Raw genomic sequence first — 27,453 nt, 5'->3', positions numbered from 1 at the left:
AAAGTGCTTTCTCAAATTGGCCGTTCGGATTCGGCCCTAAAAATGTAGGTCCCTTTTCATTCCTGACAACAGCATTTAAACACAGGAAGATTTGTAAGTCACTAGGCCCCTGGTTCAGAACGGACTGTTGCGTCACCCAATTTAATTTAATTTTTAAACATTTATATCACTAGTACACCGCCGCAATGTTTCACGCCTTTCGTTGTTTTTACGAAATTTGTACAAACATTGTTCTGTTGCCAGTTACATTCAACCCCTTTAACAATTAAGCCGTAATAATCGCACTTCAAGGAATTACACATTAGTTATTAGTCAAGAATAGAAATGTGAAATGCTTTGGTCAACTCTGTTTTCCATCCCATTTAGATATTCAGCACTTTAAGAACAATGTGCAACGGTATCTCCATTTAAATCCTTTCCTATATGTTCTCAACGCTCGCATTGTGTTTAAATATAAACAAATAAAGGGGTTAACATGATAAGGGGTTATTAAGTGTTCGTTAATTATATTTTTAACTGACTTTTTTATTTGACAAATTTTTTTCTGGAAAGAAAAGTGAATTTTAATTTACGTTGCGTTAATTAGCCGTTGATTAGTTATGACCCAAACAATTTATAAATGATTTTGACATTTATCGAAGTTTCAAGGTCCTAAATATCTTAATATATGTCTTTTTATTTGCGACTTATAGAAAGTATGTGGCAAGTACTGAGTTCGAAAAAGTTTCGAAATTTCGAATTAAAGATTTTAGATAAACATGAAAAGTCTTAGGTTTTGGGTCGACGAAGTTCAAACTTTTAAATATAACTTTTACGTAAATTCGCGTTAGGAAGTTTTTTTGGTAAAAAAATCGAAAATTGTAACATTTTCAAAAGTAATCTGATAGATTTTATGAAATTTTCTATGCATTTTCTTACTTAACTTCTTTTCTTCTTTTATAACAAAAATAAATTGTAAATTGTACCTACTATAGGACCTTTATTTTGATTCATAAACAATACAACATTTTTATTTTGTATGAACCAAAACAAATTTTTTGTCAACTTGAACATTTTATGAAATGATATTAACATTTAGTACTTAAAATCGTTAAATATTGATTTTCTACTTTTAAATTTGTATAACGAGGCTTTAAAAACGTTTAACAACATTAAAAAATTCAATTGACAGTTTTCTTAACAAAAAATAAAATTCTTCAGAAAAACCAACATTCAAAATATCTCAACAAAAACCAGCAAACTGTGACACCTTATCAAAAATTAGTCAACGACTAGTTAACAGCTACATTAAAATCTCACCTGATTTAATCGATTTTGTGTTCCTGAGAAAATATCCCTAAACTGTATTTTCAACCTCTTTTCTCCGAGTGTAAACTTTCGCTTATCCCTTTCGTCCTCAAAACGTTTTGAGTTTTATATAAAATTAAAACATCATAACTAAGCTAACAATAACCCTCTCACGCCCCACATTATTCTATTCATTCCAGGTGACTTCATACTACAATGAGACAACGTGGATGAGTCCAACGCAAGGAGACACAATTGTGGGTGAGGATCCGGATAATGTGTCACTTGTATCGATTTTATGTGTTGGTAAAGTAAATGTCGTTGAATGTCTATCAAAACCAGCAACAAAAAATAAAGAAGTCCTTAATATTTTTTGTTTGCCTTGGTTCAAAAATAAAAGCTTGTATATTTATGTAGTTTTTCCTGCTATGATGTGGACTTGAAGTCCTTTTGTTTTAGATACACAAATACAAATGTAATATTTGTATGTTCTGTATATATCCTTTTGCACGGCTTTATTTTTCTAGGTGTTTTGCATGTTGGTAGCATAAATTTACATTTTCACTGTTTGACTTTTTGATATGTTGTGTGTTGCATGTTGCAAATGGTTATCCTTTTGCATGACACACATCAGCTTCTGAGTGCATGAAGCATGGAAGCGATGCAATGCGAATCGATGAGTTATCGCGTTTTATTCGTGTTTATTATAAAAATGGAATATCGCCATATTTGCAGGTGTTTTCCTGTCATTACTCATATTTTTGTCTGTGGCGGGGAATATCCTCGTTTGTCTGGCCATCTATACGGAAAGGAGCCTGCGAAGGATTGGGAACTTATTTTTGGCGTCACTGGCTATTGCTGATTTATTTGTAGCGTCATTAGTAATGACATTTGCTGGAGTCAATGATTTGCTGGGTAAGTTAAAAAATATTTTTTAAAAAATTCATAAATATAATTTTTTTGTTATTCTCCTGAGTCCTGACAGAAATAAAAAAACGACAAGTTGAAATACTTGACATTCATAGAACGGGGGTGTTGATTATGAATGCCTGTGAAAAAAGGACTTCTTTTCTTGTGAAAAAAGAAATTATGCAAAATTTTTGACAACCAACCACGAAAACGGTGGCACAGAAGCAGCGGTTGGCGTGGCGGCGGAGGGTATAATGGGATTATTAATGATTTATTTCTTAATTTTGCCATCGAAGATAATCCCGATCCTTCTGATGCCGTTCCTGCTTCTGTTGCTGGCTGCTACAGCTACTGCCACAAGCGCTAGCTTCTGATAGCGGGCTGGCTAGTTGGGTCTGCGTGAATAAAATTCTTCCATTTTTTCTTATAATGACTGATTAAGAGGAAATATGTTTTCTTTTTTTATCCAGTTTTTATTTTTGGATTTCCTCCCTTTTTATATTGAGATTAATAGCATGAATAAAAAGGAAATATATGGGGTAATTCCGAGCAGCAGTTTGTATACTACTGGATTGGCTATAAGGAGGCGATATTATGGTCGATGCGGAGTTTGCGGATGCGGAATCAAAAATGATGGAAGATGGAAGAAAAGCAAAGAAGTGGGTGCTTAGCTTAAATGAAGTAGTAAAAGCATTGTTGTTATTATTCTTTAGCTATTAAAGTCATTTTTTATCGGGTGTAAATGAAGTTTTAAATAACATAATAATGATACTTTAATAAAGTAGTACAAAGGGTAAACTTGATATTTGAGTGATGATATATTTTGTTAACTGTTGCCATTTAAGTTTTATTGATCGATGGTTTGATGGTATTAAGAAAATGTGAGGAAAAGAATTTTTTGCAGCTGTAAAAAAGTTGTTCAAATTCTTTTAGGAATTTAATTTTATTAAATTTAAATATTTATTAACCTCATTCCCGTTTTATAAGGCTATAGAGTGAATGAATCGAACTTAGCAAAGGTTTGTGGTGGTAGATCTATTTTTAAAGAGACCGTGTTGTTTTGTGGTAGTTAGATATCTGCAACGGTAGCTGAGGAATTTATATAGAATGTTTTTAAAATAGTTGGGATAATGAGAAGATTTAGCAATAGTCGATAGTTTATCACCTCCCCTTTTGGTTACTTCTTGTTAATTGAAAGTATAAACGATGTTTTCCATATTTTAGGAAATGTTCCTTTAGAAAGGATAAATGCAAAATTTTAGATAGAGGAGCTGAAAGAGAAGAGGAAAAATGTTCTTAGGAAAATGACAGGACGACAATCAGCTATTGTTATATAATCACTGGAAATTTCAGTATTGGCGGACAAGGAGGATGGATGCCTTTTAGACTATCTTTTGTGAACGAATTGAAAGAGGGAATTGAGATCGTGGATATGATTAGTTTGGATTTTATGTTAGTATTCTTATTTCTAAGAAATTGTATAGATAATTGAAATGAAGATAAGCTCCACAGCGTATTAAAATTTCACACAGCTTCTTACAGTGGTTACGTAGCGATCGAAGAGTACAATTATACCCCAGGCACTGCTGATGCAAAAAGTCTACGCCTGTAGGAAGGGACATGCAGTTAAATTGTGTAGAGTAGTTTAATAGGTTAGTGGCTTCTTCAATAGACCTATTTTAAAAAACCAAATGGAAGTCTGTTAATGTAATCGTTAATTTGAAAATTTGGGCTTTAATGGAATCATACAAAATAGGGTGTGAAGTGTGTGTAACTGCTTGGCATGATTTAAGGTTGAACGTTTGTAGCTTAGTAGCAAGGGAGGGTGATAATTATAAATAGCTGAAAGAGAGTGAAGAGTTATCTCGGTTGTTTGAGGATATATGGTCAAGTAGTCGGTTTATATTATTTAGAATGCCACTCACTTGACTGAGGCTAAATCCAAACAAACACATTCTTTTGACGAGGTGGGATTACAAGTTTAATTTGATTTGTGGTCCGACTTTGTCCATTTAAGATGCGGAATGTTAAAATCCTCAAACATTTAAAATTCATCAAGGAGGTTGCAATATATATTGCAATTTGGTGAATTGAAAATTTTGAAATTTTCCTGCGTTTCAAGGTCCTAAGAGTCGAAATAAAAGATTTTTAGAAAGATTTCTGTGAGTGCGTGTCTACGTACGTTTGCGTCGTCGTTTATAGCTTAAAAACCAGTAATGATATTGACTTCAAATAAATTTTGTTATATAGATAATAAGGCAGAAAGATGCAGAAAGGGCTCTCAAGAAAATTGCTTGGATGGTTTTCTTTCTATAGCAATTTTAAAAGAATGGGAAAATTTTGGTTAACCCTAAACATCTCAAGAAACAATGACCATAGGGATTTGAACATAATTTATTAATATACAAGTATATTGTAACGGGATACCAAACAAATATTTTTTTGGGAATAAAATCAAACTAACGATTTTTTTATAAATCCAAAAAACTGGAAAAAAATGTAAAAATAACGTTTTTAACATCTGGTAAAATTTCGAGAAAAAATCGAATAGACAGAATTAAAAGTGTTTTTTTATAAAAAATAAAAACCTAAAACAAAATTAACAAGAATTCGACTCAAAAATTTTTTCAAAAATTTGGGATATTGGCTTCAAATTAATTTTATTTTTTAAAAAATAATGTTTTCAACTTTCAGTAAAATTTTAAGAAAAATCAAATTTAACCAAATAAAAACCAAAAAAAAAATTAATACAAATTGGTAAAAACTTATTTTTGTCTCAAATATATTTTCATAAATTCAAGATAATGGCTTTCAACTAATTTTAACTTATAAGAAATATTGTTTTCAACATTTCGACAAAATTTGAAAGAAATCGAATTGACAGGTTCTTTTTACAAAATATAAATATCTAGAAAATAACATTACTAACATTTGTTAAAAGTTTACTTTCGTCTTTATTTAAATAGCTTTTTAAAAATTAATAATATTCAATTTTATTTCATAGAAAACATTGTTTTCGACATTTAATAATTTTCTATAAAAATCCAATAGTCCGTTTTTTTTCATAAAAAGTAAAATCTACAAAAAATAGTACGCAAATTTGGTAAAAATTAAAGTTCGGTTCTTGATATCTCTCAAATTAAATTCATTAATCCAATTTTTAAAAATTTTTTAAATGCTCCTTAAATTGGTAAAAGTTTGTTTTCGACTAAAAAAATTTAACAAAACTAGATTTTCAAACTAAACTGTTTTGTTGGTAATTTTAGTTTTTTAAGAATAATTCAACTGACAACTTTTTTAACCCAACACGAAAATCTACAAAATGTTTAGCAAGACAGAAGCGAGTGTAGAAACACATAGGATAAACGTGTTAAAGATCTCATCTGCAAGTAGAGCTAGCCATAGATCGATGATACATAGATAGAAGATAAAAGTAAGGGAGTCTGAATGTCTTAAGAGTCAATTGATTTAGGACCGAATAAGAGGCGAAGTAGACTTTTTCCCATTAAAACTCCTCCCAAGAGAACTCCGGGTAGATAATTAAAACAAAATACTCTTTACCTCGAAGTTTTTGAAAATTCTAAATTTTTTTAAAGAGTTTCAATTAGACGTTCTATACATACTCGTTACCTTAATTAAGATGAACGCTTAAAAACATTTATATATGAGTTTATTTTCTTAGGGACTTTTTTTGGTAGTTTACATTTGGAAAAATAATTGTTATTAGTAGAAAAACAACTTTCAGAACGATTTTTTTTTTAATTTACAAGCAATCAAGGGGTAATTAGTACCCTTTATATGTTTATATTTAAACACAGTGCTAGCGTTAGGAAAATAGGGAAGGATTTAAAAGGAGATACCGGTGCACATTGGTCTTAAAGTTCTGAACATCAAAATGGGAAGGAAAAACAGAATTGGCCAAAGCATTCCACATTCTCGATGTGCGATTTAAGAAAGAATCTCTATACTTGACAGTACGCCCGAAACTGAGCTCAAGGGTAAACTGATTAGCATTCCTAGAAGTGCGAGTATTACGGCTGAATAGTTTAAGGGGTGGAATGCAACTGGCTAATTCGACAGAACATTGTTTGTAAAAAATATCTATAAAACAAAGAAAGGCATGGAACATTGCGACCATGTTCTAGCGATATAAATGTTTTGATTATAGTTATGTCACCTATCATTTTTAAAGCCCTTTTTTGAATTCCATTCAAGAAATTTAAACTTGTTTTGGGAGCACCTGTTTAGATATGCGAATTATATTCAAGCGTTGGATAGATGATAGCTTTGTTGATTATAGCCAGATCAGAAGGGGTGAAAAATTTCTTGCATCGTCGGAGAAATCCTAAGCACCTGGCAGTATTTTTGGCGATATCGAATATATGATCATTCCATAAGAGGTGATCTGTAATACACATACCGAGCACTGAAAGTTGATTGGTTTCTTGGATGCAACTCATAGATCGTGGCATCGGTTGTGCGTTACGCTTTAACGACAGGAGACAGTATTAATTTTTTGAAGCATTAAATTCTACACGGTTTTTGATTCCCAATTGGACAATGCTGTCAAGATCAGAATTTAATGAGCTTATCATACGCTGCCGTTGAAATTCCACATCCGAAGGACAAGGATGTGAATCTAGAAACGAATATAAAAAGCTGAGGGTACTGCCGTTGGCGAAACAGTTTATTGGATTAGAAGTGACAGACAAAAGATCGTTTATAAATAATGTAAGGAAGAGAGTCGGAGACAAAAGGGAGCCCTGGGGGACACCAGCCTTTATTTTATGAATTTCAGACTTGAAACCATCCAATACAACTTGTATTGAAGGGTTAGAAAGGTAATTTCTAATCCAACCATACCAAAAGCACGCATTTGCGATAAGAGAGCTTGGTGCCGAACTCTATCAAATGCTTTTGAAATATCAAGTGCAATAATTTTACTTTCTCCAAAACGATGTCAGGATTTGTTCCACTGTTCGGTGAGATGAGCCATGAGATCACCAGTGGACCTATTGCTACGAAAGCCATACTGTCGGTCATTGAGAAGCTTTCGTTCTTTATGATATTTCCTTAGCTGAAAATTAATCAGCGTTTCCATGACCTTAGAAAGAAGGGACGTAAGTGCAATTGGACGATAATTTGAGGGAGAGGAGGATTCGTTTTTTCTCAATTAACTCTTAACAATACGGAGCAGTGAAAAAGTTCATTTGGTGTGTATCTAAAACTTAGCAAAAACGTAATACTTTGTCTTATACTCAGCATACAGGGCTCCTTGTTAAGAATACTACAATCTTTTGCGTGATGGTATATGAGAAGTAGTGTTACGATAGAGTTATTGGGTTCCATTCCTAGCTGATCCACTTAAAAAAAGTTTTTGAAAAATTGACAAATCCTTCAAGAGTATGTCTTGTAATCGGTTTTAAAATTATGTCTATACCGCTTGCCGTTTTCAAAACCTAACGACAAAAAGAGGAGAACTTTGAGTTGAGTGACAATAATAGTCAAATCGGTTAGTTCTTAGATAAAATCTTTTATGAGGTAGTAACATAAAAAATTGCACTATAGAAAATTTAGGAAAATTTATTAAAATTAACATAAATTTAACATGGTAATTTGAAAATGCCGAGGGTAGTATTAAATGCTAATGTTTATGACTGAAATTTGGAGGAAATTAAACCAAAAAGAAAAATTTTCTAAACAATTTTAGCTATGTAGTATATTGTTTTTATATTATTCTCCTTAACTGAAAGGACAACCAAATATATTGGATATAAGAAGCATTCAACTTTGAAATGGAATAAAACATAGACAGTGTTGTTAAAAGCATAATTTAATTTTAAATTTAAATATGATACACATAATAGGACAACTACGGCAGGTACGATGACTTTTTCCAAAATTTGTTAGGGTTTGTCGAAAACCACTACAAAATAGCCTCCAGTAAGAACAGTTTTGTTAAGAAATCATACCAAATTTATTTGGCATGATCAAAAAACCCAACAAATCTCTCACTCACGCAAACGAATGTTTTGGAAAATAAACAATCAAAAATAGGTCTAAAACATAAAACCTAGTCCTTTAATTCAGGACAGGATATAAATATTTTTCGTTTACTTTGGCAATAAGATCATAGACTGCATTTTTGACATCTCTTTCATTGCATTAGTGCACGTTGGGGCTAAAATTCATTTCATATTTTTTTTTTATTCTCGAACCAAAAACTCACCTTTTGTATAGTTTACACAGCTTTAACTTTTGGCAATCTTTGATTCGTCATGTTAAAAACTCTCGAAAGATAGTCAATATGTCATTTAAGCGTTTCAATAAGGAGTCGAAACAGTCCGGTTTTAATGATGGCGTGTTTTTTGTTATTTGAAAACGTCTTTTGACCCTAGTAATTTTTCAACAGTTTCATATTTGTCATGCCCTCAAAATTTCTCTGCAAACAGCATTATTGATTCGGCTACTGGAGTGAACACTTTGCATTTTTGTTATAGGAAACATTATTGTTTCCGAAGCCTTTTTCCAAGAAGCGTTAATTGCCCTTTTAGCTTTTACATGTTTCTCCTCATAACGGGTCTCTATTTGTAAATTGGTTGTTACCAACATGCCAAGGCATTTTTATGATTTCACTTCTTCGATAGGTTCGCTGTTGAAAATCCATTTTCCATTACTTGGCCGTCTGCCACCACCATTTTTAAACACCATAGCCTTCGATTGATTTAAATTAACACTTAAACTCACTTGTTTGAGATGAATATGCAAAAGGTATAACATCGTCGGAAAGCATAAGTGCTTTCATCTTGGTTTCAGCAAACTCTATCCTACCGATGATACAAATTCGAGGCACATCCTTGTTTTACTCCCATGGTTGTTTCAAATAAATCCGCCTTTCCTCAACATTTGACAAAGCAGTTATGTTTACTTTATAAAGGATTTCTAGCAAAAGTTTCGGCGGAGCTTCCTCAAATCTTATGCTGATGGTATAAGTTAAAATAAAAGTGGCATATAGTCAGTAAACATTATACTCAAACCTTTGAAATCATGAATATTTGAGTTCCACTCTCTTTTTAATAGTCAATAATCAATACTAAAGAGCCTTGTTTCGCACGAAATTGAATTCGCCTTTTTTATACGGATCACCTAAATGATTTGCAAAATAAATAACGTTACCTTACATTAGAGGTTATATTCTTATAGTTTATTGCTTTGCAAACATGTTTTCCTTACACGTTTCCTTCTCTATACTTGCATTTATGTCACCGGTATTCATTCAACTTTCAAGAAAATCAATAAATATTCCAAAACCGCTCTTCCATTGGTTACAGTTAACGTAATATGGTATTACTATAAATTTCTTGCATTTAGGTTTTTCTTGAAATACCACCATATGAATTTTTGTTTAAAGAATAACATTCATAAATTTAAAATAAACAAATAGTACTCCCTTTCATTAACTTTTAACAATTTACAATTTAACAGCTAAATCCTTCCAAATAAAGTCAAAAAATACATTCAATTCACTTGGGCGTATACGTACTTTTTGCATATCATTTATATGTACAAAAATATGTCTGCCATTCCTCCCAGATAATTTCTACTAATGAATGTGTAAAACGAAAAAAGTTAATAATGAAAATAAAAACTCGAAAAATAATTAGTTTGCATTTTTTTTGCATTCATAACATTGAATTGAAAACATATTTTTAAATACTGTGAACAAATTAAAAGGCAAATCAAAACATGCACATAATTAAATTGTTTTGTATTTAAAAAAATACAACTTGAGAGTTTGCAATTTCTCCTACATACCAAATTCCCTGACTTAAAATTTCTATATAAAGAACATAATGCCATTTCATAATTCTTAATTTAGATATGTCTTGACTCTTCATCATCTGCAGAAATTGAAATGATGACGCATGACAGATGCAAGAATTTTTAAATACACATAATTCTTTTGGAATGCAATTTAATTCGTTTTGTTTTTCATCTTGAAAACTTAAGTATCTCATATACAATTTGTAGATATGTATGTATGAACTTATATTTAATATTTCCCCGGGCGAAAAAGCGTATAATGTTAACAATATACAGGATGCTTTCTCTCAAACCCTCAAGCTAAAAATATATCTATTTGTGAAATATTTTCATGTAATACCGAAAGACAGTGATAGCAGTGCATCACTCGATACACATATGCTCTGTATATATTCCCATTCACAGAGAAGTCAAAAAGTTTCTCAAATCAGTTTGATGATTGACTTGACGGGAAATCCTTCTGATGATGATTTCATACGAAACTCAAAAACTATATGCGTTCCATTCGCAGTGCAGATACATTTGCATCTTTATTTTGATATTGTTATTTATTTGCAAGGAACAGAGTCAAAAATTTGATGTAATTTTGTTTCAGCGAGATATAAATTTCATTAATTTAAATCGAATCGATATGAAAATTTGAATATAAAATGAATCATGTTTTGAATTATTAACTCCAACTTGGTTTAATACAAATATCACATCATCATTTGCAAAAGTACAAGAAATCAATGGTGGACGTAGTAAAATGTTTCATAATCTGTAAATGAAAATAATATGGTATATAAAATTAACTTTTTTTTGTATAGATTTAAACCCATATTGGATTTGAATGAGTTCAATATTGATTAGGGGCAAAAATTTACATAATTACTAGATTTGATGTTTCAATATTTATTGTTGATTTAATAGAAAGGGACGTTTTATTTTTTACTGGTTGTTTGTTTTCTATTAATTTACTAAACTATAACAATTTAAAGCAAAAATGCTACATATAATTATCTAAATAGTTTTCAGGTTTAGGTTTAAAATTTCACCAAACCAAAATGGAGGCAATAATTCAAATTGAATTTAGCAGTAAAAAGAATAAACATAATACCGAATGTTTACATAATTTTCATATATTTAATAATGAATATTATTAAGCAACAAAATAAACAGCATTGTTAAGTTGATTTGAAAATATGTAACTTTACATTAATCAATGATATTTTGACGTGAACAAAAAGAGACGTAACACCTGGGATAAGTTTTGCTTTTAAGAAATATGTAATAGTAAAAGTAGATAGAGAGATGCAGATCCAGCTCTACATTTCTTATCAACATTTAAAATAAATTCATGCAAGATGTTTTTTTGAAGCTGATAAATCTTAAAATAAATGTAACTTTCCTTAGTAAGATCTTGCAAATGTTAATCAAGAAATCTGCTTGCAATTTTAATGTTTTTTATAAACTAGAGAAAGAGAGAGATCCGTTTAAAGTGTTGGTGACGTAGTCTGGCGCATTTTGTTGCAAATGAAATATTCTTGATATCAAGTGCCATAGGAGGTTTTTAACCAAATTGTACTTTTTGCTTCATAAAAGAATGCTGTCATCTACTTCCAAGGTATTTGTAGTCACGGACATAATTTAATATTTTCGCGATTAAAGCTCCATTTTTTGTTTGATAAATTACATCCACCACCATTTTGAACAATCATGAACTTTAACTGTTTGCAATACTGGTAAGCCCTGATAATCATGAGCTGCAGAGTTTCCGGAGAAATTTGTCTGCAATTTCGAACAAGTCAGAGAGTTTTCCATCTATCCACACTGCAGCACTGGTTTCCCTATACAAGTTTTTTATAACGGGAATAAACTTCAATGATAACCAAAGACTGTACAGCTTAAAGAATACTGCACCTTGATTGATTGTATCAAAACTTGCTTTAAAATTGAAAAAAAAAATACAAACAGCTTTTTAATATTTTTTCAAGTAATTTTCTATTAAGCTCTTTGGTTATCAATTAACCTGGTTAACCTGGTCTAAAGCTAATCTGGAACTTCTAATGCTCAAGTAAACCGTTAATGTATTGGAGTTTTATTAGTAGAATAATTATTTTAGGACACATGAATTTGGGGGATATCTTTAGGTTCAATGCTGTAACGTGAATTGTAGATTTGTGTTAGATTAGGTTGATTTTGAATTGTATTTCCAATATGTAACTGGTCGTGATCATCAATAAATGTTGCATGAAAACATTTCCTTTATATTTGGTGATAACTTCAAAAAATATATTGTAACATTAATTTAAATTGGAAGCGTTAAAGGGTAGAATTCCTTAACTAAAATATGTATTTGTAGAGTCTTATCTTCGAACAGCCTCAAACGTTTCAGTTGCAAGCTTCCAGAAATATTCTGTATCTTGCAAAATACGATATTTAATTGAAAGATCCAATTTTGAGTCTGCTATTTTGGGTTAATTATTTTTTTCCCTTGTTAAAAACTTGTTATAAACCTAAATTGTTTAAACCACTGTTTATGCACAACCTCGTCAGGCAAGTTCCTATTTACATATTTGTTTTGAGAGCCTTCTTCTCTAGCGTGGTTAAAATTGTCACTTTACACCTGTCCGTGCCATCTGATAAACGGTCCTGTTGGTGGGAAACCAATGCTCTGGGCCGGAGCCCATTCGGGCCTTACCATTCAATTTCTTTCTTAGTCCAAAGAAACATCGTTTAGCAAGAGTTATTCTGCGTTTGATCTCAGCGCTGGTGTTGTTTTCTGCGTTTACAGTGGAGCTTAGGTAGACGAAGTCCTTGACTACCTTAAAGTTACGTCTGTCCATGGTGACGTTTTGACCAAGACGTCGGTGTTGTATGTCCTTTCTTGACGACAGCATGTACATTGCTTTGCCCTCATTAACCGTTAAACCTATTTTTGCCGCCTCTGCCTTAATACACATAAAAGCCCCATTGACAACACGCTGAGTTCTTCCGATTATGTCAATGTCATCAGCATATGCTAGTAGTTGGACCTGCACAAACGGACGAGTTTGGTAAGGATGCAAAAAATAGACATGACTCTATACAGCTCGTCCCTGTAGATGCTGTCATATGCGGCCTTGAAATCAATGAAAAGATGGTGGGTGTCGATTTGGTGTTCTTGGGCTTTTTCTAGGGTCTGCCGTAATGTGAATATTTGATCAACTGTGGACTTTCCTGGTCTAAAACCACACTGATAACGACCTATTAGGTTGCTAACGATGGACTTTAGACGTTCTCATTTATAAGCGAAAGTAAATTGATTCATATAGTTGGTGCAGTTTAAAGGGGTTTCCTTTTTTCAGGATCGGGCAAACAATACTAAAGTTCCATTCATCGGACATGCTTTCTTCCGACCATATCTTACAGATAAGTTGGTGCATGCTTCTAACCAACTCATCTCCAGCTGCTTTAAAGAGCTCGGCATTCAAGCCATCCGCTCCACCGGCTTTATTAGACTTCAGCTTAGATATGGCAATCTTTACTTCGTCTAAGGCGAGAGGACGGGATTGTTGGCTTTCGTCGTCTATGTTGAATGGATCATCCTGCCTGACATCGGAATTTAGTTCGTCGTCGCCGTTATACAGTCTGCAGAAGTGGTCCTTCAATATCCTCAGCATTGACTGCTTTTCCACTTTCATCTTTGCAGCCTTCGGTTCTAGGGGTATGTACCTGTGAATTTCGTCTCACCTGTTCATAAAACTTTCGAAATTCATTCCTGCTTTTATACCTCTCAACATCTTCTACCGCACGCTTCTCATGCCCTCTCTTTTTAGTTCTGAGAAGTCAGCGTTCCTCTCGCCTCTTCTGCTCATAGAGCTCTTGAGCAGCTCTCGTCCTTTTATACAGCGCCGCATTGGGTGCCTGTTGTTTGGCTGCATTTGCTTGTCGATATTCCTCATAAAACCAGGGGTTCCTTGTTGGTGGCTTCTTGAAACCCAGCACATCAGAGGCGGCTACTCTGATTGCATCTTGGCAATATTGCCATTGGTTTTTGATACATTGTGTTGGTGGCAGAGAACTTCGAGAGAGGTTACTTGTTACTCGGTCGGAGAAGGATTTGGAGTTCTCTGTCGATTGCAGCCGTTCGACGTTGTAACTGTTACCAGCACCTCCAACCCCCAACCTGGAGGGCCAGATCCTAAGTATAACCTCAAGGATGGGAAGCTAAATAAAACCGCTCCTTATAGGCCTGGGCTCCGAATTAGTCGATGAAGAGCTATAAGGTGTTCACTAAGTAGTTCCATCTTACTGGAACTGTTTCAAAAATTAAAAATATTGTCTTCAAAGAAAGACACCACCATTGATTCCATTACGAAAATTCTTCCGCTGCCGTCTGGATATGGAGAGGTGCCTTAGTGGAAACACCTTTCCCCCCCTCTCGTTGCGAATAACTTTAAAAAAAATGATTGGATGCGACCCACACTGATAACTTCAAATCATTTTTGTCGATTTGTCTTGCTTAAAAGTTTGTAGGGTTGTGATAAGAAATTTGTTACTTGAATTATTCTTAAAAATTTTTAAATTAATAACAAAATTTTTCATTTGTTAAATAAAATTTTAGTCGAAAACAAATTTTTAACAATTTAAGTAGCATTTCTTAAATTTTTACAAATTCGATGAATGAAATTAATGTGAGAGATATCAAGAAGCGAACATCAATTTTTACCAAATTTGCGTACTATTTTTTGTAGATTTTACTTTTTTTATAAACAACCGGACTTTTGGATTTTTATACAAAAAATTACTGAATGTCGAAAAGAATATTTTCTGCGAAACAAAACAATTTGAAGACAGTATTTTTAAATTTTTGAAAAGCTATTTGAGTCGAACTAAATTTTTACCAGGTTTTAGTATTGTTGTTTTTAGGTTTTTATTTTTTATAAAAAAAACTGTTAATTGTTTTTTTTCCAAAAATAAACTGGTGTCTTATCACGTTACAATATGTAATATAAAATGTTATCCAAATCTTAACCAATATTGTATCCTTTTTTTTAAGCCGCTATATGGTAAAAAAACCACATACGCAATTTTCTTGAAAGCTCTTTCTGCATCTTTCTGCCTTATTTTTTGTATAACAAAATGTATTGGAAATCGATGTGTCTTCTGGTTCTTGAGCTATGGACAACGAAATATCGTCACAACTGTACGGACGTACGAACGTTTTACACACGCAAGCACAGACATCTTTCTAAAAATCGTCGAGAAATGTCAAAATTTTCAATTTGAGGAATCGGGCTCATTACAATAACTTCCTATGGGAAGTTTAAACATACAAAATTGAACATATTATGCATTAATTAGTTTGAACATTTTTTACAGTATTAAATTAGCTCTCATTTGATTTTTTGGAGGGCGCGTTTCTATGAGACAAAGTATGCACACATAGTTTCTTACTTCAATAGCTCAAGAATTTTGACAGAAAAATTTAACAAGAGACAAGGTATCCGAAGAACTGTTCCATTAAAGGAATACATTTTCTCAAATTATTTAAGTTATTTTTTAAATAAAAATTGGTTAAGTCGTTTTCGAAAATATTTAAAGTACCTACATACATAACGTAGTACATGTTATTTCAAAAATTCCGTCTGTTTGTTTCTTTAATAAACATGTAGACAAAAGTAGAAAGCTATTAAATCGATCACAATTTCTTCACAAAAGCACCAACTAGAAAACTTCTCTGGAAAATTGCTACTTTCGAGCTGTTACTGCAAAATATTCACCATAGTTTAAGATAATTTTAACAATTTGAATCAACTCTTTAGGAGCGTATTGCTCCATTTTTATAAATGGCACAGTTTTTACCCTTTAAATGTCAAAATCTTAGCTTCAAGAGTAAATACTTCTCAAATAGCCAAGTATTTGCAATGGGAACATATTTTTCAATTTGTTTTGAAATACTTTCAAATTCAGAAGTTTTTGTTTTTCGGAGCTTTTTTTAGTAGGAACAGATTATCGACTTTAAAGTTTATTCAGATTATCGACTAAAATTCAAGTTTGAATGTTGTACTTCAATACATAAAATTTTACGGATTTTCTTGGAAGCAATATTTTTTAAGAATTAAATGTCACTTAAATTCGAATTTCTAGGAATTCAAAGAGAAAAATCTTCATACAAAATATTATGTTTTAAAATATTTTTTTTTGTAAAGTCTCAAGTCTTATCACATTATTATGATGAGGTTTTGACACCTGAATCACTTTATAATTAACTCAAAGTCCCTTTTTATGAATGAAAAACAAAACACCTTACGTACCCACCTCTACTATACTATCACAAAAGATTCTATAAATAGAGGTATCTCGATGAAAATGACCGTAACCCTTGTCAAAGTTAATAAAATAATATTTTTTTTCTATTTAAGGTTATACTCTGGTATTTTGAACAAATATTGATTTTATCGAAAGTATTTCGAGAGCAATGTTTAACATAATGCCACCAAGAGGACTTGTAGAGTAAAATCTCTAAGGGCCACAAAAACTGAGCTCTGACTGGTATTAAATTAAATTCTAAAATCATTCCCTAAAAAATAACAAAATAAAAACAAAAACAAAATAACAATTGGTGGAACTAACCCTTTTCTTTTTATTTGATGAAATACATTTTTCCAACATCTTCCCTAGCCCTGTCTAAGTCTAATAAGTTGTAGGCTGTTGGGTGTAGGCCGTAGGACGAATAAATGTAGTCACAAATCCTTGTACATATGAGCTAGCTGAGGCACTCTATTTTTACATCCTTTTTATGTTGTTCAATTAAATTAAGTCATAAGGATGGTGAAGGATAGATGGATGGATGTATGGATGGATGGATGGATGAATGTTCGGTGTATGGTAAGTTGTAGGTGGTGATGGTGATGGTGACTCTGGGTCTCGGTGAAGGGAAGGTATAGGTTTACCTCATCTTAACCAACATGACAATGACGATGACGATGAGCGATGTCGATGTGGATAAAGAGTTGTTGTGTTGTCTATATGCATACCTTCAGCTATGACTTGCTTCCCATCTCCAAGCGCCCTTATACCCACTGGGAGTTAGCACAGCATATTTTTAGAAATTCTCTAGTCTTTGGCCTTAGGGAATATGGTTTTTTTTTGTATTGTCTCATCACAGTTTTTCTCTGGAAAACTCTGTAAGGATTGATTTTCTATTCTTCATTTTATGGAAATTTTTTGTCAACACAATTATTGATTGTGTTTATATTTTACCCATTCACGTAATATACTCGTGCATATACATAGTTATAGGGTGTATTTGGATTTGTGATTAAATTTACATCAAGTTATATGTTTTCTTTTTGTTTTTATCTTTTTTTTGTTTACATAGGTTACTGGATATTTGGTGCTCAGTTTTGTGATACTTGGGTAGCGTTCGATGTAATGTGTTCTACGGCGTCTATTCTTAATTTATGTGCCATTTCTATGGACCGATATATTCATATAAAGGACCCCCTGAGGTAAGTTCACCATATGTATTATGCTTTATAAATTTAAATTATATTTTATTGTTATCGAACAAAATAAATATTTATACCATAAATCCAGTTCGTTTTGTAAGTATTTATTTTCAAATTGAGAATAATTGCATTGTAGAATTTAAAAGGGTTGATTTTGTACACTGGGGGAAGAAAGTATGGAATCAGTAAAGACTTTTCCAATACTTGTAATAAACTTCACATTTGATTGAAATTATTGTATGATAAGAGTTTACATGCGATGGTTACATTTCAATATAAGCACTAAATGAAGACATTGGCATTTTATTGTTCGGAACTATTCTATGAGTCCCTGTTCTATGAAGAAAAATATAGAATTTTAAACTGGTGAAAACTCGAAATAACTAATTTCAAATTCAAATTATTTATTATTATATTTTAAAAAAAGTTAAAATTGATTTAAATTCAAATAATAAAGAGGACAAACAAAATGTAAAACCGTGAAAAATAACATCAAAACTTAGATGTCTCATAAAAAATATGAACTAATAGAAATAGTACTAACATTTTATAGATTTATGTAACCAGTACATTGATGTTTTTAATCTTTATGATGTGATTGAATAGATTTACGAATTAAGTACACAGATTTATGTAATGAATACATATTGAAGGTATATTTAGATCAAAATGGGGTGGCGCAACAGTCCGTTGTGAACCAGGGCCTAGTGACTTACAACTCGCAACCATTCCTGTGTGCGAGTACTGTTGTCAGGAATGGAAGGGACCTACAATTTAAGGCCGAATCCGAACGGCTAGTTTTGACAAAGCACTTTTTCATGACAAGAAGTACTCTTGAAGGATTTGTCAATTCCTCGCAAGAGGCAGTACCCGCGAAAATTATTTTTTTAAAATTAAGGTGGCACCGGCAGGGATTGAACCCAAGACCTATTGCATGACAGTCCAACGCACTAACCATCATGCTACGGGTACTGGTATATATAGATAATTGTCCGAATTGTGTTTAATTAGTTTTGAACATTAGAATGTTAGGTGAATTCAGGGTGGATTTTAGCAACATTCGTGGTTTAAGAAAGAACTTCTATGCCACACTTCGTCAAACAGGCCAGCTGTTTTGGCATTGAGTGAAACTCCAAAAGGTGAAGATTACGATCATTCGGAATTCAATCTAAATGGGTATAACTTAGTTCCATTATTTTTTCCTCATCATGGATTAGCCGTGCATATAAGAAATGATGTTGCGTAGCAACTCCAGCCACAATATGGTTTGTGCTCTAACACACACTTCAATTTCATGTGGTTAAAATTTACGGTAAACAAGCACATCATCCACGCATGCTTTTTATATCAAAGTCCAAATCTCGACATAAATTCAACTTTTAACGAATTTGATGCTCTGTCTGACTCCATTCAAAGAATTGTTGCCCATTATCCTCAATGTACACAATTCTTATTGGCTTCGTTATTCTGGCCAGTCAAAACCAGAAGGAAGGTATGTTGAGATCTTTGCTGAAATAAATCAATTAACTCAACTTGTCGATGAGCCAACTTGAATCCCTGACGTTGCAGGTCAATCCGCCAACACCTTAGACTTGTTTCTTAACTCTGACCATTGTATCGTATCTGCAAAATTCTTATGTAGAAAAACCCCAGTTAAAGAAAAAACTCCCATGAGAGCCGTTTGGCAATATGAGAAAGCCAACTGGGACGGTCTCAATGAATTCTTCAGAAACTTTAACTGGTCACTATGCTTTCTCGATAGTAACTTGGATTCCAGGGCAGTAACAAATTTAATTCTTTGTGGAATGAGAAATTTTATCCCGAATGGGGTTAAATCTATCGAACCCAAAGAGAACTCATGGTTTGATTCAAACTGCAAAAAGGTTGTTAGGATCAGAGATGTAATTTTCCGTTGTTGTTAAGCCAACAGACTGAGGAAAACCGGAATAATTTCAAATAAGCTAGAAAGACCGTCAATGGTCATATTCGACGAACCAAATTTTTGCATGATCAGAAATTAAGGCAAAAGATACTACTAGGTCGTAAGGTAGTACAAATTTCTGGTCATTTGTAAAAAAACGTACGAAACACCACGTCATCCTCGTGTAAGCTCGAATGATAAAGCCAATTTGCTTGCATTACATTTTGTTGTTAATTCGACGCTACCGAATAGTGTCATGAGTCCTCCTGTTCTTGAGAGCATAAATGGGACGAATCTTCTTTCGCACTCGTGTAGTCGCAAGAGTACTGAAAGACCTTGATATACAAAAATGCACTGGCCCGGATAGTATTCTCCCTATTGTTCTTCAACGCTTTCAAAACCACTGCGTATAAGCTTTTCCATCTGTCCTATTCTACAGGTCTCTTTCCGAGTTAATGGAAAACTGCATTTGTCCAGCCTGTCCCTAAAAAAGGCGAATCCTCCTCCCTCTCAAACGTTCAATTGCACTTACGTCCCTTCTTTCTAAGGTCCTAGAAACGCTGATTAATTTTCAGCTTAAGAAATATCTTGAAGAACGGAAGCTTAATAATGACTGATAATACGGCTTTCGTAGGAATAGATCCACTCATGGTCATGGTTCATTTTACCGAACAGTGCAACAAATCTTTACATCGTTTTGGAGAAAGTGAGATTATTGCACTTGATATTTCAAAAGCATTTGATAGAGTTTGGCACCAAGTTGTCTTATAGAAAATGCGTTCTTTTGGTGTTGATGAATCTCTTATTTATTTGATTAAAAAAAAACTATCTTTGTTACAATTCAATAGAAGTTGTATTGGATGGTTTCAAGTCTGAAATTCACAAAACAAATGTTGGTGTCCCCCAGGGATCCGTTTTGTCTTCAACTCTTTTCCTTACATTCATAAATGATCTTTTGCCTGCCACTTTTCATCCATTGTCCCTGCGACAGTAGCCGCAGCGTTTCTAGATTCACATAATTGTCCTTTAGATTTGGAACTTCAACGTCAGCGAATGATATGCTCATTAAATTCTGATCATTCTAAGCACTGTTTAGTTTGAAATCAAAGACCGTTTGAATGTATTGCTTCGAAAACTCAATGCTATCTCCTGTCGTTAAAGCGTAACACAACCCCGATGCTGCTATCTATGAGTGGTACTTGCATCCAGGAAACTAATCAACTGTCAGTACTCGATATTTGTATCACAGATCACCTCTTATGGAATGATCAGCTTAGGATTTTTTCGACGGTGCAAGACATTTTTCATTCCTTCTGATCTAGTTGTAATTTACAAAGCTTTCATCTGTCCGATTGTTGAATATAATTCGACAAGTTTAAATCTCTTGGATAGATTTCAAAAAAGGGCTTTAAAAATGATAGCCGATGGAACTTTAATCGAAACGTTTACATCGCTAGCACATCGCCGCAACGTTTTATGAATTTTTACAAAGAATGTTCGGTCGAATTAGCGAGTTGCAAAATACCCCTTAAACGATTCAGCCGTAATACTCGCACTTCCAGAAACGGTCATCAGTTTACTCTTGAACTTAATTTCGAGCGTACTGTCAAGTCTAGAGATTCTTTCTTAAATCGCACATTGAGAATGTGGATTGCTCTGGCCAAATGTCTTTTTGTTGGTGCCTGTAAATTAAAAAAAAAACCCTACTCATATATTTTTTCCTCAGTGAAGGTATATTTTTTTATTTGTGGCCCCCACAAAGTCCTTGATGTCTGTTTTTGATATTTCTTAAGTCTTCGATAGGTATTATGATTTTTTTTAAATTAAAATACAAATGTTTGTATAATCTACATCTTGGTATTAAGTGTGTCTGTAATTTGTTTGTTTGTTTGTTTATTATTAAAACATATTAAAACAAAAAAAAGACAATAACTTCCGACGGATGATTGATAACATTTATAAAAGTCGAATGAATTTTGATGATAATAAATACTTTTTATCCCATAAGAAGCTTCTTGTTTCGGTTGGTCCTATATTTGTATGTACTACATCCAGTTATAGGACTAAATACGTTAGTATGTATGTATGTATGTATATTGTGATTTATGATGACAGGATATTAAGATACACGATGATGGTGTTTGTCTGATGATGGTTTTTGGGGAAAAATAAACAACAAAGTTATATAAACATATATTCGAATATTTATGTTTGTTGGTTTATTCTTATTTTATTTTATTTATACATAAACTTAATCTGTTGATTACATAAGTCTGATGGTTAGCACAGCCTTCAGTATCAGGGTACCATCCTGTGGGTTTGATTAGGATAAGATGATTTATTTTAATGCATCAGGCATCAGGATGTTTTATTGATTGATAACATCTTTGTAGAGATCATCTGTAAATTATTGCGTCGATAAATTTTGAAGAGGATACCTCGTGTCTGTTGTTTTTATTTGTGGCAATTGTTTTAATTAATAGTTTTTGATTAAAAAAAAAAGCAGAAACAAATTAGACATGAACTATTTGATGTCTAATAAACATTAATCATTCGATGACAAATTTCAATCATTGAATTATTACCCGTCTTCAGTCTCTGAGCGTTTAGGGTGGAAAATGTATTCAATTTTATTAAACTTTGTAAAAAGTTAGTGGTTTTGAGATCAGATTAACAAAACTACAATTGTGTTGAGATGCAAAGATAAAATTTTCTTAAATTAGATGGCTCATTCTAGATGTAGAGAGAGGAACATCGACTTTTCAGAAAGAACAAGAAAGAATAACCTGAGAAGCGTGCGGTCGAAGATGTTTAGAAATTCAAAAGCAGAAATGAAGATCGAAAGTTTTATGAGCAAGGTAAAATGAAATTCACAAGTACATAAATCTTGAGTTGAAGGCGAAAGTGCAATCATCATAGTAGTAGAAGCGTAGTCAAAAATTAGAATATAAAAGTACCACTTCTGCAGACTTTATAAAGGCGACGAGGAAGAACCAAATGTCTCTGCCAGGGGATGACCCAATCAATATAGACCACAAAAGCCAACAATTCCATCTTCCCGACTTATAAACCGAAGTAAAGATTGCCAAACCTAAGCTGAAGTCTAGCAAACCCGCTCTAGCAGACGGCAGAAGCATAACCGATGAATGGAACCTTAGTAATGTTTGCCCCATACTGAAAAAGGAGAACCTCTATACTTTACCAACGCTTGGAAAATTTTGTCTTCAATACTATATGAACGGCTCAATCCCATGGAAAGAACTTTATAGCTCCTTATCCTCATCATGGATTTGAAGGCCGCATATGAAAGCATCTACAGGAACAAGCTGTATAGAGCCATGACTAGTTTTCGTATCCCTGCCAAACTCGTCTTTGTGTGCAAGATGACCGTGGAGAATTTGGAGGTTGGAAACATCTGAACCGAAACTTTCGATGTCAAAAAAGGCTTTGACAAGGTGATGCGCTGTCATGCGATTTCTTTAACATCGTCCTAGAAAGAATTGTGCAGAACTTCCACGTCAACACTGGAAGTGCTAACTTTTAAAAGTATATCCAATAGCTGGCATATGGTGATGTCAATGGGGCTTTTGTGAGCATTGAGGTTGAGGCGGCAAAAAAGGGTTTAGTGGTTAATCTGGGCAAAACAAAGTTCATGCTGTAATTACGAAAGAACCTACTACAACTACACGTCTCGGTCAAAACGTCACCATGGACAGAAGTAATTCTGGTATTTAGGACTTTGTCTCAGCCTAAAAATAGAAAAAAATACAAGCGCTGAGATCAAACGAAGCGTGACTCTTGCTAACCGCTGTTTCTTTGGGCCAAGAAAGCAATTGAGTAGTAGAGGTCTCTCTCGAGTAATCAAAGTATTATAAGAGCCTTATCATCATCTCTGCAAAACCAGCCAAAAGAAATGTGAGTGGAGGAGAAGATATAACACTCTAGGCAATACAATCGCAACAAAACACGTGAGTAGGGGAACAACCCAGGGTGGTGTCCTTTCGCCTCTTTTATGGCTTCTGGTCATGGATACAATTCTCGTTAAATTAGAGAGATGTGGAGTGAAGGCGGTAGCCTATGCGGATGATTTGGTGCTATTGGAGTAAGGAAAGTACACCTTTGTGATTAGTGAAATCACGGAGTCAGCTTTGAAAAAAGTTAGCAGCTGGGCCACGAGTTGTGGACCAAAGTAACACTAAATTGTTGCTCTTTACCACCATAACTAAAGTACCGCCGTTCACGCTACCTCGACTCAACAGTCAAATCCTATCATTGTCTTCCAGTGCAAAATATTTGGGAGTTATACTCGACCCTAAACTTAACTGGAAACTAAATATTGAAGTACGGGTTAAGAAGGCCTGTGTTGCCTTCTACGCCTGCAGCAAAACTTTCGGCAAAAAGTGGGGACTTCAGTCGAAGATGATTTTATGGTCGAACACATCCATAGTACGTCCAATCTTAACATATGGGTCTATTGTGTGTAGGCCTGCTTTTAGCAAAGCCTATAATATTGATAAGCTAAAGAAGGTTAAGAGAACAGCTTGCGTGGGCACCACAGGGGCCATGCGTACTTGCCCAACGGACGCCTTAAACGTTAGTTTGGATATTCTACCAATCAGTCTTTTTATTAAATACATAGTTTCCTGCAGCGCTATTAGTCTGAAGGAATCAAACAGCTGGTTGCCAAAACCTTATGGTCACAGCTACACAACGAAATTGATTCCCTCAGATATTATCTCGGTAGACACTGACTACTGCACTCCTACTTTTAGCCTTTGTAAGGGTTTTAAGGTTATTTTCGTGTCCAGAGAAGATTGGGAGGATGACATCGTGTCGATACGTTTCGACACAATCATCTTTACTGATGGCTCAAAGACATACATTGTGCATAGAGTAATCAATTGAGTGAGGTTAGGTTAGGTTAGATTAACGTGGATGAGGATTAGAATCCACACACTTAGGCCAAAAGAAAGGCCCATTGTGATACCACACGAATCTAGACAATAACTTCTTACTAGTCGAACCATTTTGAGCTTTTTATTAAGAAGAAGATATTTGATATCCTTTTTAGCTAGTTCACTGGGATTATCAAAAGAGTAGTCCTCCAGATGAAGTTTGCATCTGAGTGAAAGAGCATGGAAAGCGCAGAGGAGGTAAGAACTTGTTTCCTCTTCTTCCTCGTCCATACAGCTCCTACAGAAGTCATTTGAGGCTACACCAAGTCGTATTGCGTGTCTGCCTACAAGACAGTTTCCCGTAAGGATACCTATTAGGGAGCTAATATGAAGTCAGCTTTGAGATAACAAGTCTTTAGAGCGCTTTAGGTCCAGTAAAGACCATATGAGGTTAATTTCTGAAAAATATTGTCCGGCTATTTTAGAATGTTTTATTATTCACATATGTATATATGTCTATTGTTGTTAATATTGTTCCTTTTTTCTCATTTGTCCATATTATAAACAAAAATCTTCTTACATATTTTGCTATTTGAAAGTATAAAAAATCCTATTCAAACGTAATTGTTTTGATTTATAAAAGAAGAAAAATTGCTCCGAAACCTTTTTTGAATTTCCTGAAATTTTTACAAACCCTCTTTTCCTGCGGTTCCTGGTTGAAAACCAAAGTCAGTGCAAAAATCTGTTTATACTCTCTGCTATAATATCTTAACTTGATATAATTTCAAGGTAATGGCGGTAGATTGAGCACGTGTGGAATTTACTTCTCCACCCAATATACCCAAAAGATGCTTGTGGTTATTAATGGCAAAATAACATGGAGATAGATGGAATCGAATCGAGGGGAGTGGAAGCAGAAGCAGCTTGGTATAGAAGCAAGAGAAGATACTACTATTTAATAGCAGATGCTCAATTTAACTTCCCTGCCCTTCTTCTCTATCGTTTTGATGGAAAAATTATCCAGCAGCAGATTCTATCTACGTACATATATAATGTAGAGCAATGCGGTTTTCCCATCATAATATAGACTTAGGTAAGGTTTAGGTTTGAAGGTGTTTTCTAAGCCTTACAAATACATATAGATTGGTGGTATACTTACATATAAAGTTGCCTATAAAGGAAGCACCTTATATGTGGTTTAACCTACTTATTTGCAAAACAAATTTATTTCATAAGTCGTTAGATATTTTTTTTCTTTGGCTTTATTCGACAGGAGAGAAGAGTGAAGTCAAGACACACAAAATTAACGCCATTAACCGTCAGGTACATCTAGATTTTTACCTACCTACGCACGTGATCAACTTGAGTCCTAAAAATAAATCGTCTTGAGAAAAAGATGTGCGAATGTCAAGGTGGCAAATGTATCTATCAACAAAATGTTATCATAACCTAGGTTCAAGTGCGTAGGTAATTATGGACAAATTAAAATATCATCATTAAATTTTATTCGAAATGGGTGAGGAATATGATGATAATGGAGTGTTGTTGAAATGAAGTAAATGCGGTTACCTTTCGTGTTTAGTGAAATGATAAAGTATCTGATAGGTATGATATTATTACATCAGGCAGACATTTTCCATTAAATGTCTAGATACTTTGTTAAGAGAAAATAAATGACTGGACATTTTTTTTTTTAAATTAAATGATGATGTTACATGACTTTGAATATTAAATTTAGTTTGTTTACTGTAAGCGATGGGGATGCTAAGCTTATCCCTGATTTAATTAGATGCAAATGAATCTATGTATAACACCTAAGAGCTTACGGCTTACCTTTAAGTATAAAATGGATTAAACCAAATTTTGGTCAGCAAATTAAACATAACTATGCATTGTGTAACCTTTAAACTATAATGGACTTTCTCTTTTTACAGACAAATTTGCAAGTTCATATTTTAACTATATTCCGAGAAAATCCTTATGAACTTTGGAAAAAATATAACATCAACAATCATGAGATATTATATTAATAAAAATAAATAAATATATGAACAATTTGCCCCTTTCGAGGAGTTGACAAATTCTCCAAGAGTGATTCTTGTTATGAAAAGTGTTTTTGCAAGTTATCCGTTCGGATTCGGCTTAAAACTGTAGGGTAGAGTAAAGTCATGCTATGCACTAGTCTTTCAACTACTATGTTAAGGAAATCGCATTACTGTGCATCACCTTGTCTTAAGCCTTTTGTGACATTGAAAGGTTCGGTTAAGTTGTTTTCAGCCTTTATAGAGCAGCGTGAATTCGCCATGGTCATCCTGAACAAACTGAAGAGCTTGGAAAAATAGAGGACAAAAACTGCGATATTTACTATGGTGACTGCTACCACGAAAACCAACAGGGCTTATTTGAATGCGGCTTCGTTATGAAGCCAGAGTCTTGAGCTATAGGTGCATCAATGAGCGCCTCATGACCATACGCATCGAAACTAAATTCGGCAACATTAGCCTGATATGCGCGCACTTCCTCACGGAAGAGAAATACGACAACACCAAAGATATGTTCTTCGAGCTCATATAGACAAAACATATGAGCAGTGTATTAGCTACAATATTAAAATTGTCCTGGGCGATTTTAATTCCAAGCTAGGTTGGGAAGACATCTTTGGTGGAATAATCGGGAAGAACAGCCTGCATGACAACACTTCCGACAATGGATTCAGGCTCATAGATTTTGCTGCGGGGTGAAAAGCAGGGTAGCCAGTAAGCCTTTTCCACACCTTAACATCCACAAAGGAACGTAGACTTCTCCAGATCAAGTTACTGTCCCCCACATTGACCATATTGCGATCGACGCCAGACACGCTTCCAACATCATGGATGTACAAGCTTTCTGAAGAGGTAACATCGACTCGGATCATTACCTCGTTGTAGCCAAGGTAGCACTTCAGGTTTCCAGACTCAAGGCAAAACATGGAGATGCTGGGAGAAGATACAACGTCGAACGGCAACAATCGCCAGAGATCTCAAAATCCTTCTCCGACCGAGTTACAAGTAAAATCTCTCGAAGTTCTCTGCCGCCAGCACAAGATGCAATCAGAGAAGCCGCCTCTGATGTGCTGGGTTTCAAACAGCCACCTACAAGG

General features: G+C 33.8%; 1 protein-coding gene across 1 annotated transcript in view; it reads left to right on the top strand.

Moving 5' to 3' along the window:
• LOC129939617 (dopamine receptor 1) overlaps positions 1 to 27,453 on the top strand; it is an 88,903-nt gene that overhangs the window by 19,425 nt on the left and 42,025 nt on the right. The window contains exons 2-4 of the mRNA XM_056047700.1: positions 1,488 to 1,593; positions 2,023 to 2,202; positions 17,369 to 17,498. Of these exons, the coding sequence (XP_055903675.1) occupies positions 1,488 to 1,593; positions 2,023 to 2,202; positions 17,369 to 17,498 (416 nt within the window). The remainder of the gene's footprint in view (positions 1 to 1,487; positions 1,594 to 2,022; positions 2,203 to 17,368; positions 17,499 to 27,453) is intronic.

This window comes from Eupeodes corollae, chromosome 1 (assembly GCF_945859685.1).
Source record: "Eupeodes corollae chromosome 1, idEupCoro1.1, whole genome shotgun sequence".
NCBI lineage: Eukaryota > Metazoa > Arthropoda > Insecta > Diptera > Syrphidae > Eupeodes > Eupeodes corollae.
The sequence above is the reverse complement of the archived record's forward strand: the minus strand, read 5'-3'. Positions and strand labels throughout refer to the sequence as shown.